The following is a 16,665-nucleotide window of genomic DNA, read 5'->3' as shown; positions in this document are numbered from 1 at the left end:
AGGTGGGAAGCAATGACTTGACCCTTGTGAACCTTCACCTGGCATCCATGATCCTCCCAGGGGGCGACAATCCAAGCAGGAATCACAGTGACAGCCACCGCTTGGCTACCTTTGCACAGACCTTGCAGGAAACCCTGAAAGGTAGGAGATTGTCTTTATCCTCGGCTGGGCCAACAAGTCCCACTTCTGCAGGGGGCAGGCAGGGGGCTGCCTCTTCGGAGCATCCCTCCGATCTCTTAGGCTGACAGGGCTGTCAGCAGCAGTGCATGCTGGGGGCACAGAAGACCGTCTGTCACAGCCCCTGCATCTCGTGGAGCCCAGCCACCCCTGTGCATGGTGACACCTCCGTCTCTGGGCCTACCATGCACACTCCACACTGTCAGCTTTGGGGCTTTTCAGCCTCTCTTTGATGGAAAGGATTAAGGGGGAAAAAAGTGACGACACCCTCCCCCGTGACAAGTCCTCCTGCGTTCAGCTGCTGCTGTGGTGATGCCACCTGCAGATTGGCACGTGCTCGTCTTGTGAAGGAAAGACAGTTGGTGACTGGGAAAGTCCTGATTAGCACAAGGTAGATTTTTTTCTCCCTGCTGGGATGCAGATCAGCCCGGAGCTCTCAGAAAACCCACATTTAATCTTGGCTCCTTCAGTCGCTGTAGGACCTCAGGGAAATCACCACACTACTTGTAGCCTGTCCAGTCAGGTACTGGCCAGCGCTCGCCTCAACAGGGGCGGCTGGGGAGGCATGGTGGTGATCTGTGGATGTACCGAGCACACAGTGAGGGCTCAGCAGACACGAGCTGACTCAAAACATACCAGAGGATTAAGAGAGCAGTGAAAAGAGCGGAGCTTCAGTAGGAAGTGGGCTCTCTGTTTCCAGGCTCTGCCGCAGCAATACAGAAAATTTCCCCTGTGCAGGTAGACCAGAAGGAAGAGTTAACACTGCTGTAAAGACTGGGCTTTTTGGCTGGACTTTTCAGAGCCCTGCCCTTCTCTAGGTGGGCGTTTACAGCCGGAGGCCCAGAATTGTCTTAATGTGTTCTTGAGTTTTCACCAATAGTCTCTAGTTTTCTAAGCCTTGTCCATGTTAGATTGGCCCCTCACAGGGGTGACTCGTGAGAATTCAGCTATAAAAATAATTTGGTCAAATTAGAGCTTTACATTTGAAAAAGACTTTTTGATTGTAGTAAAACATACGTAACAGACACTTCCCATTTACCGTTTTTTTTTAAGCGTTTGTGGCAGTACGTACATTTACATGGTTTTACAACCATGATGTCCATCCGTCTGCAAGACTTCTTCATCTTCCCAAACCGAAACTCTGTGCCCGTTCAACACGAGCTCCCCACCGCCTCCTTCCCCAGCCCCCAGCAGCCACGGTTCTACTTTCTGTCTCTATGAATTGGAGCACTCTAGGTACCTCGTACAAATGGAGTCATGCGGTATTTGTCCTCTCGTGGCTGGCTTACTTCACTTATATCGTGTCTTTATGGTTCATCCATGTTGTAGTATGTGTCACAATTTCCTTCCATTTTGGGTGCCTGGGTGGCTCGGTCGTTAAGCATCTGACTTTGGCTCAGGTCATGATCTCACCGTTCGTGAGTTTGGGCCCCACATCAGGTGAGTGTGAGCCCCGCTTCAGGCGAGCCCCTAATAGAAGCTTCTCTATCTCTTTCTCTCTCTCTCTCTCTCTCTCTCTCTGCCCCTTGCTCACATGCACATGCTCTCTCTCTCTCTCTCTGTCTCAAAAAAAATTCCTTCCTTTTTAAGGCCAAATACTGTTCTGTTGTGTATATATACTGCATTTTGTTTATCCATTCATTGGTCGGTGAATACCTGGTTTCCATCTTTTGGCTGTTGTGAATAGTGCTGCTGTGGATGTTGAAGGGCAACTTACATTGTGAACCAGGATGTGCTGTGACTAGCATTCTACTTAAATCAGGGGTCTTCAGGCTAAAAAAAAAGTCACTAAGATGTCTAAGCTGAGATACTCCATCCAAGAAGCAGCTCTGTGGGAAATTGTTCACCCACAGCTTGTCTCTAGCCTATTAAAAAGATGACTTCATAGCATTTAAAATCTGTGGACGTTTCTGTTCTCGACCTCAAGCTTTTCCTTGTCTGTACACGGAAGCAGAAAAAAAAAGATGCCAGTTCATAACTTCTCTGATAACATCTCACTGTTTTTTCTGACATCCAGAGCGCGGTCAGGTTTTCATTCCAAGTTGCCAAGGGACCGTTGACCCATAGCCCGGCTCGCCTTGACTTGTCCGGGTATGGACAGTGACTCATGTTCCCAGTGCCCTTGTGCTTATAACTAATATCCAGTTGTTAACTGGTGACACAGCAGACCCAAGGGTTCAGGAAGTTCTCGAGCGTGCCCAAGGTGCAAGGGCAAATTGATTATTAGCAGACGTGGCTGAGCTAAAACAAAGACTAAGCTTTTATTCCACAGCTATCAGAGCAAACAGAGCCAATTTGATTAGCGAACTCTGGGCCTTTCTGCCTTTGTCTGGAATGCGCATCTGGGTTGACCTCAGCGTGTGGTGTGCCAGTCCTCTGATGAGATGGCTTTCTTTCAGACCCCCCTGGGGCTCTCTCTGTGAACTCAGCATGAAACAGGGTGCATAGTATGGCTTGGCATCTGGGTAGGACTATCCCTCAGTGGCGACCAGCTCCTGCTATTGTCACTGGCGTCCTGTAAATCTAGGAACTATCTGAGGAAGTCAGCCCCAAGCATCCTCCCTGCCGCTCCTGGGAACTAAGGATCCCATCCCAGGCAGATGGCTTTTTAGGAGAATTCAGGCCTCTGTGCACCTGTGGATTCTCGGAGGCAACGACTGTGCTTGCTGCCAGCACAGAGCCCAACGTGGTGCTTGAACCCACAAAGCCGAGAGACCTGAGCCAAAACGCAAGAGTCAGATGTGTAACTGTCCGAGCCACCCAGATGCCCCATCACAGAGAGCAATTTAACCAAAAGCAGATGAGTTGTGAGAGACCTGGATGTGCGCATTCAGAAAGAGCTGTGGTGTTGTCATTCCTGAAGTGACACGGAGCTGCGTCTGCTGACCTCGGACACCAGCACCTCTCCTGGTTTCAGAATCGCTTTTGGCCCAAACTTTTTCGGGTCTGCGTCCCAATGAAAACGTGTCTCGTTATATGGGAACGTCCTGCCTCATTTCTCCTAACCTTCAGCTTTTCTTGTTATTTAGTAAACGTAGCATCCTTGTCTTTTCTCCTTTCAAAAAGTACACCTTAATTCTGGGGGCTTTCCTCATGCCTCATTCACCCATTTGTTCCATACGTGCTTATCGAGGGTCTGCCGTGCAGCAGGCACTGTTCCAGGCACATGGGGTTTTGTGATGAACAGCCGCCCACGTCCTCATGGCTCTCGCATTCTAGCCCTTTATGAAGAGCCGTGAGCTTGAGGGCTGGCAAGCCACTCAGTCTCTCAGAGACTTAGCTTCTTACCTGTGGAGAAGGTCCAATACCAGGTGAAGCCTCATGGATGGCCAGGATGAAGGCTCATGGATGGCCTTAGCACTGGCCAGGTAGGAGTTGTTCATTTTATTCTCAAGTCTGCTTTCCTGTTGAAGTTGGCACTGATTTCTCAAGTCATGTTGAGATGTTGTTGACATACAGCCTAGGGGTACCATTACATCTCTGTAGGCCACAGGTGGAACCCCAGGAGGGTCTTCCATCACACCCCCTTTTGTCCCTCATGGTCCCCAGAGCGGGTGTCATCTGCAGTGTACGAGTGCCCTCTGCTGGTGGCTTTTGTCATTTCACTTCAGATTTCTTTGCCTCTAGCCATTATTGCTGAAACACTTTGGTGTCCCGGAGAAAGACTTCCTGCAGGTCTCGGATACCTTGGGCTCTTGTTTATGAACTGCCTTTCTTAAAGACTCCCTTGAAAGCTAGGACAGACACCCTGCTAGCCACGATAATGTGGCTCCCCTGAAGGGAATCTCGAGACGGCAGAAGTGTGGGAATCCCAGAACCTAGCTGGGGTCCACTGTCCTCTCAGAATGTCTGCTCCCTCCGGGAAGTACTTTGTGATGACTCAGTACTTCGTGATGATTAAATTGCTTTAGTGAACATCAAACAATGGTAGAAATGTTGAAAATAAGGGGAAAAACCTCTCACTCTGGCCCTGTATTAGTCTGCTAGTACTGCCATGACAAAATACTATATTCTGGGTGGCTTTGACAATAGGAATGTCACAGTTCTGGAGGTTGGAAGTCTGAGATCAAGGTGTCAGAGGGATGATTTCCTTGACTTGTAGATGGCCACCCTCTTGTATTATTTGCATGTTTTTCCCCCACTGTGCCCAACAAATGTTTTTTCCAGCTCTTGTTAAATATCTGGACAAGACCCTCAGGCTTTTTCTGCCATGAGATTTGGAACACCTGAGCTGGAACAGAGGCGATCTCTGCTTCACGTATCTTTCCTTTTCCAAACGGGTTACAAACCTACTCTTAAACTTTTGCGCGTATTTTGGTTTTATGTTTGTTTGTTGTACGCGGTATTGGGAAAAATTGGAAGAATGAGAACCATATGCATTCCTAACCCTGGGGAGTCCAATCAGAGAATCAGGATCCCACTTAGTGGGTTATAGTCAATATTGGGTTTACCTCCCACAACCTCTTAAATACCTGATTTTCTTTGTTCTACCTCCAGGAGAAAAAGATATGATTGTTTTAGGAGATTTTGGCCAGGGACCTGACAGCAGTGACTATGATATCTTAAGGAAAGAAAAATTCTACCACCTGGTCCCTGCACACACCTTCACCAACATCAGCACCAAGAACCCCCAAGGCTCAAAGTCTTTGGACAACATCTGGATCAGTAAAAGCTTAAAGAAGGTTTTCACAGGTAAAGCAGAAGTCACTCGTTCTTTTTCCTGTTCAGAAATGGTGTAAGAGAGACCCGTCTGAACTCAACTCATAGTTCCAGGTCCTTTGGTTTGATAACTCTGGTCAGGAGTTCTTACTGCCTCCGTGGGCATTGACAGGATTATGTATCGTTTAGGTGCCTGTATAATTATCATTCAAACAGAGCCACTTTTAAGGGCTAAGAGGGGCTGTGAAAAATAATGAAGAGGCATTCACTGATCTTCAGGAGTGGCAAACTGACTGTGTCTCAGGCAAACCTGTTTCTAGGCCAGCAGGGTACCGATTCAGAGATGAACTGATAGCTTACTTTAATTTAAGGACACTCAGTCATTTAGCAGACACTCCTTAAGCACCATAACATTCAGGCACCGTGCTGTGGCCTGAGGCTTCCTGCCGCACTGTCTGGGCGAGGGACAGCCACTGAGGATGAGCAGACATGTCTCAGAGTGTCACGGTAGGACAGGGGACATGCTTCTCACAGACTGTATGAGGATCAGGGTGTGGTAGGGAATCTGAGCGCCGCAACGCAGCCCCCGACCGAGTCTGCTGAGCAGACTTTGGGTCAGGAAGCAATCGGTCAGAAATACGACAGTGATGGTAAGGTTTTTTGATGAATGGCGAGAACAGTGGTCCTCAATCCTGCCTGGTTGTTTCACTCAGTCCCAACGTGTTACACATATTATACTTCAGGGAGACATTCCACATTGGTGAAAGTGCAATTCTGGGGTCGCCTCTGTAGAAGCCTAACGGGCAGCCAGGGCTGAGATCTTCTCACCAGTCCGGACTGTGTCACCAGCTTCTACCTCTGTCTGGGTGCCGGTTGCCTGTTGGACTGTGTCGGGGAGGATCTGAAGGACGAGGGAAGCGGGTCTCAGGGGGAGTGACCGTCCTCACACTAGGCGAGATGCAGCTTGCAGAAAATGTGCGGTGGGCCGGAGAGTGGCCACAGCCTGCCCAGCTGCCAGGAGGTGCCTGCAGAGAGCGGCTCTCGTCAGGAGAGCTGGACAGTTGAGAACACAGGGCCAGAAGGAAGGTAGGAATCATTTCATCCGTCCCCTTGCTGCGAAGCTAGAGACGAAGGTACAGGGAAGAGTGGCCACCATCATGGAAATGTCACGTGGGCAGGCCGTGGCTCAGCCCAGACCTGTTCGCGCTTCCACTAACGTGACCTCGCTTCTCACTGGAGGTCTCTGGCCATGCTCCCTCACTACGCTCGCTTCTGTAACTATTCTGTTAACTATTCTGTTACTGTTTGTGTTTTTGTTTTTTTAGTTTTTTTGTAATGTTTGAGAGAGAGAGACAGGGCACGAGCGGAGGAGGGGAAGAGAGAGGAAGACACAGAATCCAAAGGAAGCTCCAGGCTCAAGCTGTCAGCACAGCTCAAACTCACGAACTGCCCTGAGATCATGACCTGAACCGAAGTTGGACGCTTAACTGGCTGAGCCACCCAGGCGCCCCTCACTGTTTTTCAAATATACTTGTGCTTTATATGTTTCTAAAGCATTAGAGTTTTTTTTTTTAATTTTTTTTTAATGTTTATTTATTTTTGAGAGAGACAAGGGTGAGCAGGGGAGGGGCAGAGAGAGAAACACAGAATCTGAAGCAGGCTCCAGGCTCTGAGCTGTCTGCACAGAGCCTGATGCGGGGCTTGAACTCATGAACCATGAGATCATGACCTGAACCAAAGTCGGACGCTTAACTGACTGAGCCACCCAGGCACCCCCTAAAGCATTATTTTAAGATACTTTTACTTGCTCATAAGCCTCTGTAAGAACTTTTTCCTTTTTACTCTTTCCTGTAGAACTCCTTCACCTCCCTCCCCCACTTACTGCCTTTGCTTTGTGAAATAAAACTTTCACTTTGGACATCTTTGAGAGATATTTGACCTTACGTCAAATATATTTACTCTTGCTGCTCAGATTAGAAAAGGTGTATAGTGAGGAGGAGGTCAACCATAGGCCGATACGTGAATGGGCGGGAGGCCTAGACTCGGAGGGTGGGGGGGGGGTGGTGTTCAGTACCTACATGGTAAGCCCTCACTTGTCCAGGAAACCCAACTGGCTGGAACATTTTGTTTGCACAGGCAAGCTGGTTATCTGAGGAGTATCGCCAGGGAATCCTGACTTTGCAGACATTGAACAGAGGCCTCTTCTTGCCAGCCGGGACCCCACCCAGCCCCAGGCCTCATCTCTGCGTCTCTTTTCCCTCTGTCTCTCCAGGTCACTGGGCTGTAGTGAGAGAAGGCCTCACGAACCCTTGGATTCCAGATAACTGGTCCTGGGGAGGAGTGGCTTCTGAGCACTGCCCCGTGCTAGCCGAATTTTACACTGAAAAGGATTGGAACAAGAAGGAATGCCCTCGGAATGGCAACGGGGTCACTTTGGAGCGAAGCGAAGCCAACATTAAACACGAGCGATGATGGCACCAAATCTGTTTTTTCACCTGTGACCCGGAAGGCCCGGGCAGGGAGTTCGCCCTTCCAGGTGAAGACGAGGACTCAGAACTTTGTCTCAGTCTTCATCCTGACAACACTAGCACCTGGGCCTCGACCTGCCTGCCTTCTTTGTGGACATTTTTGGACCCCTAATGGGGGAGGGAGGTACCGGATGGTCAAATCGGAAGCACAGTGGGGAACTAAGATGGCTTCTAACGTGTGGATGCCATCCACCTCAGCAGACTCGGGCTGGCCAGCTGCCGCCCTCGGTGGCAGCATACAGAGGACAGTAGTGGGGCTGACAGGGCAAGAGAGGGCCGTCTCAGGCTGCCAGGCCCTGTCCGAGCAATGCCAGAAGCTCTCCTTTCTGACCACCAGTCCATGATGCTCTGGCTGCAAATTACATAAAGCTTTTAACTGTGATTGAGCTGAGCACTCTCCTCAAATATTTTGAGTGGTGATTTTTAGTTTTGTTCTGAAAAAAATAAACAGAGATGAACATGCCTGGTTGCAGTGAGAGTCCTGGGGGAAGGGGCCGGGTGCTCCCTGGCCCGGGTGTTTTGTGCCCACTCCCGTGCCTCTGTGACACCGTCATCCGGGGAGCCTGCTCCTTTACACCCCACGTTGCAGCGATGCCTCTCGCATCCCTGTCGACCCCCTGAGATCACCGTAAAATTCATTCTGTGACCTTCTCCCTCCCAGCCTGTTCTTCGTCTTCTGAGCCCTTGGTTAGACTGTCCTGTACACTGAGCCCCACTTGTGCCTCTGGACACTCGGCAGAGGTTCCTGTGCTGGACAAGAATTCTATCAGGGTGATATCATTTCCTCCCTCCCCGCCCTCGTCACTTTTCAATCAGATCCCTAGCCTAGAGCTGCCTGATAGTGCTTCTGAGGAATATCTGTTGATTCTGGGTCCGCAGGAAGCTCAGCCTGGGAGTATTGAGGGAGGGTCTATTTTGGGGGGCGGTCGGGCAGGGGGGCAAGCACATGTTAACCGCCACCAGGGGCCCTCCCCTTAGATGGCGTGGTTCTCCCTGAGGTCTCGACCCGTGACACCAGGATTATAACACCCACTTCACAGCCAAAGGAACGAAGGCTTAGAGAGCTTATTAACCTCCTGCAGCTTACACAACCGGTAAGTAAATAGATGGAATCCAAACCCAGCCCAAAGTCCAGGCCCACATATCAACTCTACACTTGCCAACAGCAGTGCTGTGTAAGTAGCACGGTTGATAGTGAATGTGTGAGTCATGAGCCTGGATCACCTGGGTTATTCCAGGTCACCATGGGAGCTGAGGGTTTATTCTTCTTCCTCACTGAAAACCTGATGCAGACCAGCACCCAGAAACTGTTGTCACCACAGAGTGTGATCCCTGTGACTCGGGTGTGGGGCTGGATGCAGTGAAAGAGGCCCATTTTCCACCAGAGACCACCTTTAGGACTGCACAACTCCAAGGAGCATCACTGATCATGGGCCCAGGAAGGAAGGCCTTCCTTGGGGCTCTGAGCGTCCCTGGGCCTCAGCCATGCCCGCTCCGAGGGACCGTCTCTCCAGTAGGAGGGTGAGTAGTGCCTCTCCCTTGGACTCAGACTGGACCACTGGAGGCACGGAGTCTGTGATGGCTGAGCCTTGACCCCAAGAGCTCTAGTTAGAAGGAAACAACATGGCAGGGAGGAAAGGGTGAGCTCAAGCTTCCCAACTGAGCAAACCTTTTTTGGTGCCTCATCTAGAGTGCAGACCTCCACCAGCATTTGCCAGCCAGCTGCCCCAATCCTTTTAGCCAGGCTGACTTTTGCACCAAAACTATGGAAAGAAAGGCTTCTTAAGTGAGAGGAAGGGAAAAGAAAGCCAGTTAAATGGCCCTGATGAAGGCCATTCTGTTTGAGCTGGAGGCAGACTCAGCAGCCACACCTCATATGCAGAGTGGCCTCAGCTTTAGCTCCTAAGGTCCAAGCCATTGCTCAGGAAGCTGTGTGCTGAGGCAGCTCTTCTAGTTCGAGACCCAGCCCTCCTGGTTTTTGCTTTGGGGGATGGTTTGGGCTTGGGTTTTGCTTTGCTTTGTTTTCTTTCTTCTCGTTTTTGCTGTCTTCAATAGATTTTATTTTTATTTTTAATTTTTTTAATGCTTATTTATTTTGAGAGAGCGAGAGAGCAAGCAGGGGAGGGGCTGAGAGGAAGACAGAATCCCAAGCAGGCTGTACACCATCAGCACAGAGTCCAATATAGGGCTCAAGCCCATGAACAGTGAGATCATGACCTGAGCCGAAATCACGAGTCGGATGCTTAACCAACTGAGCTACCCGGGTGCCTTAATAGATTTTATTTTTAAGAGTAGTTTTAGGTTTGTAGGAAACCAGAGCAGAAAACACAAGAGTTCCCGTACTCCCCCGGAAGAGTTTCCCAAGTTGTTAACATCACTGTGGTATATTTGTTACCACTGATGAAACAGCATTGTACATTATTATTAACCGAGGTCCAGAGTTTACATTAGGGTTCACTCTGTACATTCCATGGGTTTTGACAAATGTATAAAGACATCTATCTACTTCGATCCAAAACTCCTCTGTGCTCTGCCTGTTCATCCCCTCCCCCTGGCAACCACTGGTCTTTCTACTGTCTCCACAGTTTTGCCTTTTCCAGACACCATATAGTTGGAGTCATACAGTCTGTAGCCTTATAGGGTTGGTTTCTTCTCTTAGCAACCCGTGTTTAAATTTCCTCTCTGTCTCCTCATGGCCTGACAGCTCATTTCTTGTTATTGCTGAATGAGAGTCCGTTGGATGGAATGTATCTGTCCCCCACTGCCCTCGTGGATTGTTACTAAGCCCTACCCTTCTCCAGAGTTTCCTTCCACCCCATCTCCAGCTCTGTGCACAAATGTAACATTTCCATCAGATTCTTCCTTCCCTCCCCATTCTTTTCTTTCTTCTCCCACCAGGATTGTTGGAGAAGGGACCCCACTGCGAAGCCACTTTGTTGGAAAAGCCAAGAGGATGTTTAAGAGGATTAAGCACTAGGGAACCGGAAAGCCCCAGGCACCAAGCCGAAGCCCTGGCATCCTCCCTGGGCCTCACTCACAGGAGCACCGCAGGCGACCAGAGCCCCTCCTCTCCTGCCCCAATGGAACCTTCCTCTCCTGACAACTGTCCCACAGAGGTCCTGTTATCCGAGAGCTCTCGTCCTCTCTCTGTGCAGGAGCCAGTCAGTAGGGCTGCCTCTCTCAGTTCTGCCCCACCAGCCTTGCCCTTTACTGTCAGCAGACTTAGTGGGACTGACTAGGAGGCTAGCCAGAAGCCCTCCTGTGCCACAAATAATTGGGCCCAAGCTATGACTCCCTCACTACTGCTTGGAAGATGTCAAGGGAAGCAAAAAGGGCGTGGCCCTCAAGAGAGGGCTGCATTCTTTCAAAGCCAGAGGGAGGTGGTTTTCTTTGTGTTTCTTTGGATCTAACGGTTGGAGTTCTCCTCCCCTGCTCCCACATAGACACCGTCCCACTCGAGGGAGAACCCAGCCTGGCATATGTCTCCACCATTGTGCGATGGGAGGTAAGTGCGCATCACAGGTGACTGTCACAGGGTTTGCTTTCAAAGGAAAGGAATTAATGGCTTCTGCACTGCTCACTTATCTTAAATAATCCTTGCCCTCGCTTATTGGCTCCTTCCTGTCCTAAGCACCTTACACTTTTAACTGCTTTTATTCCTCAGAAGAGTCCAGTGAAGTTGGTACTATTGTTTGTGTGTTCTTTTACAGATGAAGAAACTGAGGCACAGAGTAGGTAAGAGACAAGGGACTCTGGTTTCACAGTGATTAAGGACTACAGTTGGCCTGGGACATGTCAAGCAGACAAGGAAAATTATGGAAAGAAAACAAGTGGCCTTGACAAAGGCAGGTTGAAGTAATGCAAAAGGGACAGGCCAAGGAGCTTCTGCTGTGACATCCTGCTTTCCAGAAACCTCTTGGGAGGCCGAGTAGCCGAGAGTGACTCAGCGTTGGTCTTGCCCCAGCAGCACACAGACTGAGGAAAACAGGTGGGAGAGAGTCGGGGTGGCCGGGTCCCTCAGCCATCACAGCCCCAAACAGCAAGGACAAGATCTGAAGGCAGCAGGGAGGTGTGGTCTGGGGGGACCCTGGGGCCTCTGGCTGTTGCCTCCAAGGGTGTCTCCAGCTCCTCCCCTTTTATCTGAGCATCTGGGTGGCCAGCTAGGGTTTGGTAACATGGACAATTCAGGCCCATGGGAGCAGTGAAGTTCAAAGGCCTGTAAAAGAGAGCAGCAGAAAAAAAAGTGCGTGCTACTTCGTCTCTGGAGAGTTCTGTCCTTGTGTGACGGTGGTTGCCTATGGCTGGGGAAGGAGGGAGAAGCGAGACAGAGATACAGCCTCAGACCTTTCCCATCTGCTTGTGTTTTCCTGAGTTTGGGGTCAAATCACACGAGGCACGCTTCACTTGCTGCTTTGGGTTGTGGGGATGCTTAATAATAGTGTCTGCTGGGGCACGTGGCTGAGTCAGTTAAGCAGCCGACTCTTGATTTTGGCTCAGGTCCTGATCTCCTGGTTTGTGAGTTTATGCCCCCAGTCGGGCTCTACACTGACAGCATGGAGCCTGCTTGGGATTCTCTCCCTCTCTCTCTCTCTCTACCCCTCCCCTGCTCATATTCTGTCTCTCTCCCTCTCTCAAAATAAACTTAAAAAAAAAAGTGTCTGCTGAGCAAGCTGGGTTCCAGTTAATAGTCTGTGTTGGAATATGGACTTGCCCAGGCACCCTGCTGACTTCCGTTATGATGAATTATTTAATTAAGTGATTATTGTGGAGGGCAGGGAGCAGAAAGGACTCCGGTTTTACTGTGATGAGGGAGTGCAACTGGCTGGCATTGCGTGATAGCATCAGAACCTGTAGCCTTGGACAGAGCCTGACTTGGCAGCTGGAGGAAGGTGTCAGGCTCCTGGGCCCAGGCCCGCTGTGTTTCCTGTGGTAGTTTCTTTCTTCTGGGTTCTGAGATGTGCTGAGGTGGCATTTTTAAACAGAGATTCCAGAGATGGCTTTCTCTGGAAAGAAGGGCCAACAGGACACTATCCCTATTCTTTGCTTTAAAAATAGCTAATGAATCCTGGCTAACCATCCCCCCGCACCCCCCTCCACATAACCCCTGCTCCATTCACTGGCAACCCCTGCTCCATTCACTGACTTGAAAAGCCCAAGGCCAGGAAGCAAGGAAATGCCAGGATGAGGCCAGCCACAAGCACAGATTTGCTGGGAGCTGGGGGGCACCTTGTATACCGCATTTCCCACGCCATCACCTTACCTTCTTCTCTAAAGTGTTATGTCTGATCCAGCTATCAAGCAAGGGGAAATTCTTTCCAGGTCAGTGGGCCTCCCACTCCATTGCATGGAAGAAGCACCCAGGAGCTTTCTGGCAAGCAGGCTCCTAATCTGTAGTCCAGAGAGTCTGATGATAGAGCACTGAGCCCAGCAGGATCCATGAAGGTGGATCCCACCTTAAGAGATAGCAATGAAGGAGGGTCTTTAAGTGCCTAGAAACACAGCTGAGCCTACTATAAATAATACTAAAGCTAGCGATGGGGGTGGGGGGGTGACTAAAGGATCAAGAAGGAATGTGGCAGTTTATTAGAATTTTAGTGTGGCTTTTAATGAGTAGGTAAGAGATTCCTTCGGTGGGGACAGTAACTATGAATAGTCCCGGAATCTATGTCGGAGATCAACAGTTACTGAACAAGTGAAGGATCAAAGTTGACAGGCGTCGGAAGCATTATTACCGTGACTGCCGGATTAAGTGTCTGAGCCCTTGGCTTGCTGATGCCAACGGGGTCTCTTCATTACTTTAATTACCAAACCCAAGACCAGGTTTCAAAGACTGATGTCGAGTAAATGCCCACTATTTGTAGAACTGGTAAACAACTGGAGCTCTAGGAATTTGTTTAATTTTCCTTCTGAATTTTTCTGAACGTCATGGTTCACCACTTATTTATCCAAGTTTAAATTACCAGAGAATCTTTTAGAAGTCCAATCTTTTCATGTTTATCACACTAAGGAGTCTCATGGGCCTACATGCAAGCAGCAGTTGGACTGAGTAGTTTCGGTGATGAGGCCAGCTAGACCCAGTTAATTTATGGGATCAGACCTGAGAGCCTTTGCAGGCAGCTTCCAGACAGACCCTGGAGGCAAGGGCTCTAATTCCTATCCTCAACATACAGTATGCTCATGTTCTTAAAGCCTAGGCTTGTCCCTGACAAATCTAGTCACTTATGTAACCCCTAAATGCCTCAGTTGCCTTCCCACAGACCCTCCAGAATCCCAGTTTTCAGGACCCTGTTTACCTGGGGGTATGGAGTTAGGGAGGTGAAGGCCTTTGTCTGCTTTCCACCATTTCATTGAAGACAGTCCAGAAGCTTAAAGGGTTTGAAGGGTGCACTGTTACTGGGTATCTGGGGTCTGGGACAGAAGATCTAAAGATGCCACAGAGGTGTGGTACATCAAGGTGGGGCTTGAGGTCAGAAATCGTGAATTCCCTAGCCTTGTCTGTGATCCAGAAACAATGGGGACCTCAGTTTGTGGGCCACTGTTAGCTGTTGAGCTGAGAAATCTCTTTGACTGGGGGATCTGGTATCTTCTCTCTCATTTCTCTAAAAGGAAAACACTGGTTTTTCTAGGAAGTGTCTTAGGTAGTTGTGTTAGGAAGCAGTGGTAAGGTAAAATAGCATTTGAATTTCAAATTGCTCTTATCTCACATAGGTGTTGCTTTTTTTAAATAGACATATTGAAATACTACTGAAGATATCCCTCAAGACTGTAAATAGTATTTAATATACTTTAGCATCCAATATACTTCATATATTTATACACAGTATGAATATTGGCTTTTAGCCCAACTCAAGGAACTTTTATGAAAACTTATTAGAGATTTAGATTGGACAGAAGAAGGCACCCAATTTTGGAATAGGCCTGCAGGAGACTTTAGTAACTACTTCTCTTGAGCTCTTTAAAGGGATATACAAATATTTCCTAGGAGAATTATGCTTGCTTAAAGTTAGAGTGTAGGTCTGGGCTTAAATTTAAGGGTTAACCAGCAAGATTAATCATCTAGGGGGTCTCCAGCCTAAAATAAAATAAAATAAGGAAAGGAAGAGCCAGAGAGAAGGGAAAAGAGCTCGTCCTCCCTCAAGTGGACAGCTGTGGAGTGGCACTCAAATTTCACTCCACTCCCACTACTGCTCAAATAACTCACTAGAGAGAGAATTAGGTCTTCCTAAATCCAGGAAGACCCATTTACCTGTAAGATCCAAGATACTTAATTTCCTGGGAGCTAATACAGTAATTAACAAAGAAGAATAGTAAATATGATAGTGGTTATTTTTTTTAATGTTTATTTATTTATGAAACAGAGACAGAGAGAGATAGAGGGTGAGCAGGGGAGGGGCAGAGAGAGAAGGAGACAGAATCTGAAGCAGGCTCCAGGCTCTGAGTTGTCAACACTGAGCCCGATGGCGGAGCTCAAACTCACGGACCATGAGATCATGACCTGAGCCGAAGTCAGACGCTTAACCAACTGAGCTACCCAGGTGCCCCTGATAGAGTTTATTTTTAAAGGGAAAGAGAAACAAACATCTGTTTTATCTAAATTTGAGATATTTACACCCGAGAGAACCACATACTTGCTGCTGTTAAGAACTTTGATATAAATGGTGTTTGTGATTTTTTCGGTTTATCTCATCCCCATATTGGAAAAAATAATGTCCAGCATTCCACCATCTCTTGAAGTTATCACCCACTGAAATTCCACCTACTTTTTTAAAAGAACAAACCCCCAAAACTTTATTTGAAGAGTTCATGTGTTAGAATAATCTGATATATAAAATGGAAAAATCAAAATACAGAAAAATATGTGTATTAATTTACCATTTGTGCTAAAAAATAAGGCAAAGTGTTTTTACATATTTGGTATCACATTTGATAGATATGCATAAAATATCTCAGGGATACAACACACATACACACACAAACTAGTGAAGCTGGTTGTCTTGTTTTCCCCAGATTTATTGAGATATGATTCACATATAATATTGAGGTATACAGTGTGACTGATGACTTAATACATTTATATATTATGAAATAATTACCACAGTAAGATTCTTAACACCTCAATCACCTTACATAATTACCATTTCTTTTTTGTGGTGAGAACATTTAAGGTCTGTTCTCTCAGCACCTTTCAAGTATACAGTATTGTTTACTATAGTCACCATGCTGTACTTTAGACCTTTCAGAACTAACTGGAAGTTTGTATCCTTTAATATCTCCCCACCCCCATTCCTGGTAACCATCGTTCTATTCTGTTTCCATGAGTTTAGCTTTTTTAGATTCTACATATAAGTGATAATCACAGAATATTTTCTTTCTCTGATTTATTTCACTTGGCATAATGCCCTCAGGGCTCATCCATGTTGTTGCAAATGACAGGATTTTCTTCTTCCTCCTAGCTGAATAGTATTCCAGTGTGTGTGTGTGTGTGTGTGTGTGTGTGTGTGTGTGTGTATCACATCTTTATTCATTCATCTTTTGACAGACACTTAGGTTATTTGCATATCTTGGCTATTATGAAAAATGCTTCAGTACTTGCTGAACTGATTTATGTTCTCATCAACATTGTACAAGTCCCTTTTCTCCATATCCTTGCCAACTCGTTACCTCTTGTCTTTCTGATAACAGTCATTCTAACAGGTAGGTGGTGGTATCTCATTGTGGTTTTGATTTGCATTTCCCTGATTATTAGTGATGTTGAACGCCTTTTCATTTACATGTTGTCAATTTTTATGTCTTCTTTGGAAAAAAATGTTCAGTTCTTTTGTTCATTTTAAAATCAGATTGTATTTTTTGCCACTGAGTTGTGTGAGCTCCTTGTGTATTTTGGACATTATCCCCTTATCAGATACATGATGTGCAGAGATTTTCTCCCATTCCATAGGTTGCTGTTTCATTTTGTTGTCTCTTGTTGTGCAGGAGCTTTTCAGTTGGATGCAGACCTGCTTATTTTTTCTCTTGTTTCTACTTTTGGTGTCCTATCCAAAAAAATTAGTGCCAAGACCAGTGTCAAGGAGCTTTTTCCCTACATTTTTGTTTAGAATTTCTTTGGTTTCAAGACTTGTGTTTAAGTGTTTAATCCATTCTGAGTTAATTTTTGTGAGTGGTTTAAGAAAGAAAGACATCCAATTTTATTCTTCTGCATGTGGCTATCCAGTTTTCCCAACACTGTTTGTTGAAGAGACCACCCTTTTCCCATTGAGTATTCTGGGCTCTCCATTCTGTTCTATTGGTCCATGTGTCTATT

The 16,665-nt window shown here is 47.5% G+C and overlaps 1 protein-coding gene across 4 annotated transcripts in view; it reads left to right on the top strand.

Moving 5' to 3' along the window:
• EEPD1 (endonuclease/exonuclease/phosphatase family domain containing 1) overlaps positions 1-7,827 on the top strand; it is a 206,860-nt gene extending 199,033 nt beyond the window's left edge. For all 4 annotated transcript variants that reach the window (XM_040472254.1, XM_040472252.1, XM_040472255.1 and 1 more), the window contains 3 exons: positions 3-141; positions 4,675-4,869; positions 7,109-7,827. In XM_040472254.1, the coding sequence (XP_040328188.1) occupies positions 3-141; positions 4,675-4,869; positions 7,109-7,308 (534 nt within the window). In that variant the 3' untranslated portion in view covers positions 7,309-7,827. The remainder of the gene's footprint in view (positions 1-2; positions 142-4,674; positions 4,870-7,108) is intronic.
• The last annotated feature ends 8,838 nt before the right edge of the window (positions 7,828-16,665 follow it).

The sequence above is a fragment of the Herpailurus yagouaroundi genome, unplaced genomic scaffold, assembly GCF_014898765.1.
Source record: "Herpailurus yagouaroundi ecotype Mexico unplaced genomic scaffold, PumYag 100, whole genome shotgun sequence".
In the NCBI taxonomy this organism is placed as follows: domain Eukaryota; kingdom Metazoa; phylum Chordata; class Mammalia; order Carnivora; family Felidae; genus Herpailurus; species Herpailurus yagouaroundi.
The sequence above is the reverse complement of the archived record's forward strand: the minus strand, read 5'-3'. Positions and strand labels throughout refer to the sequence as shown.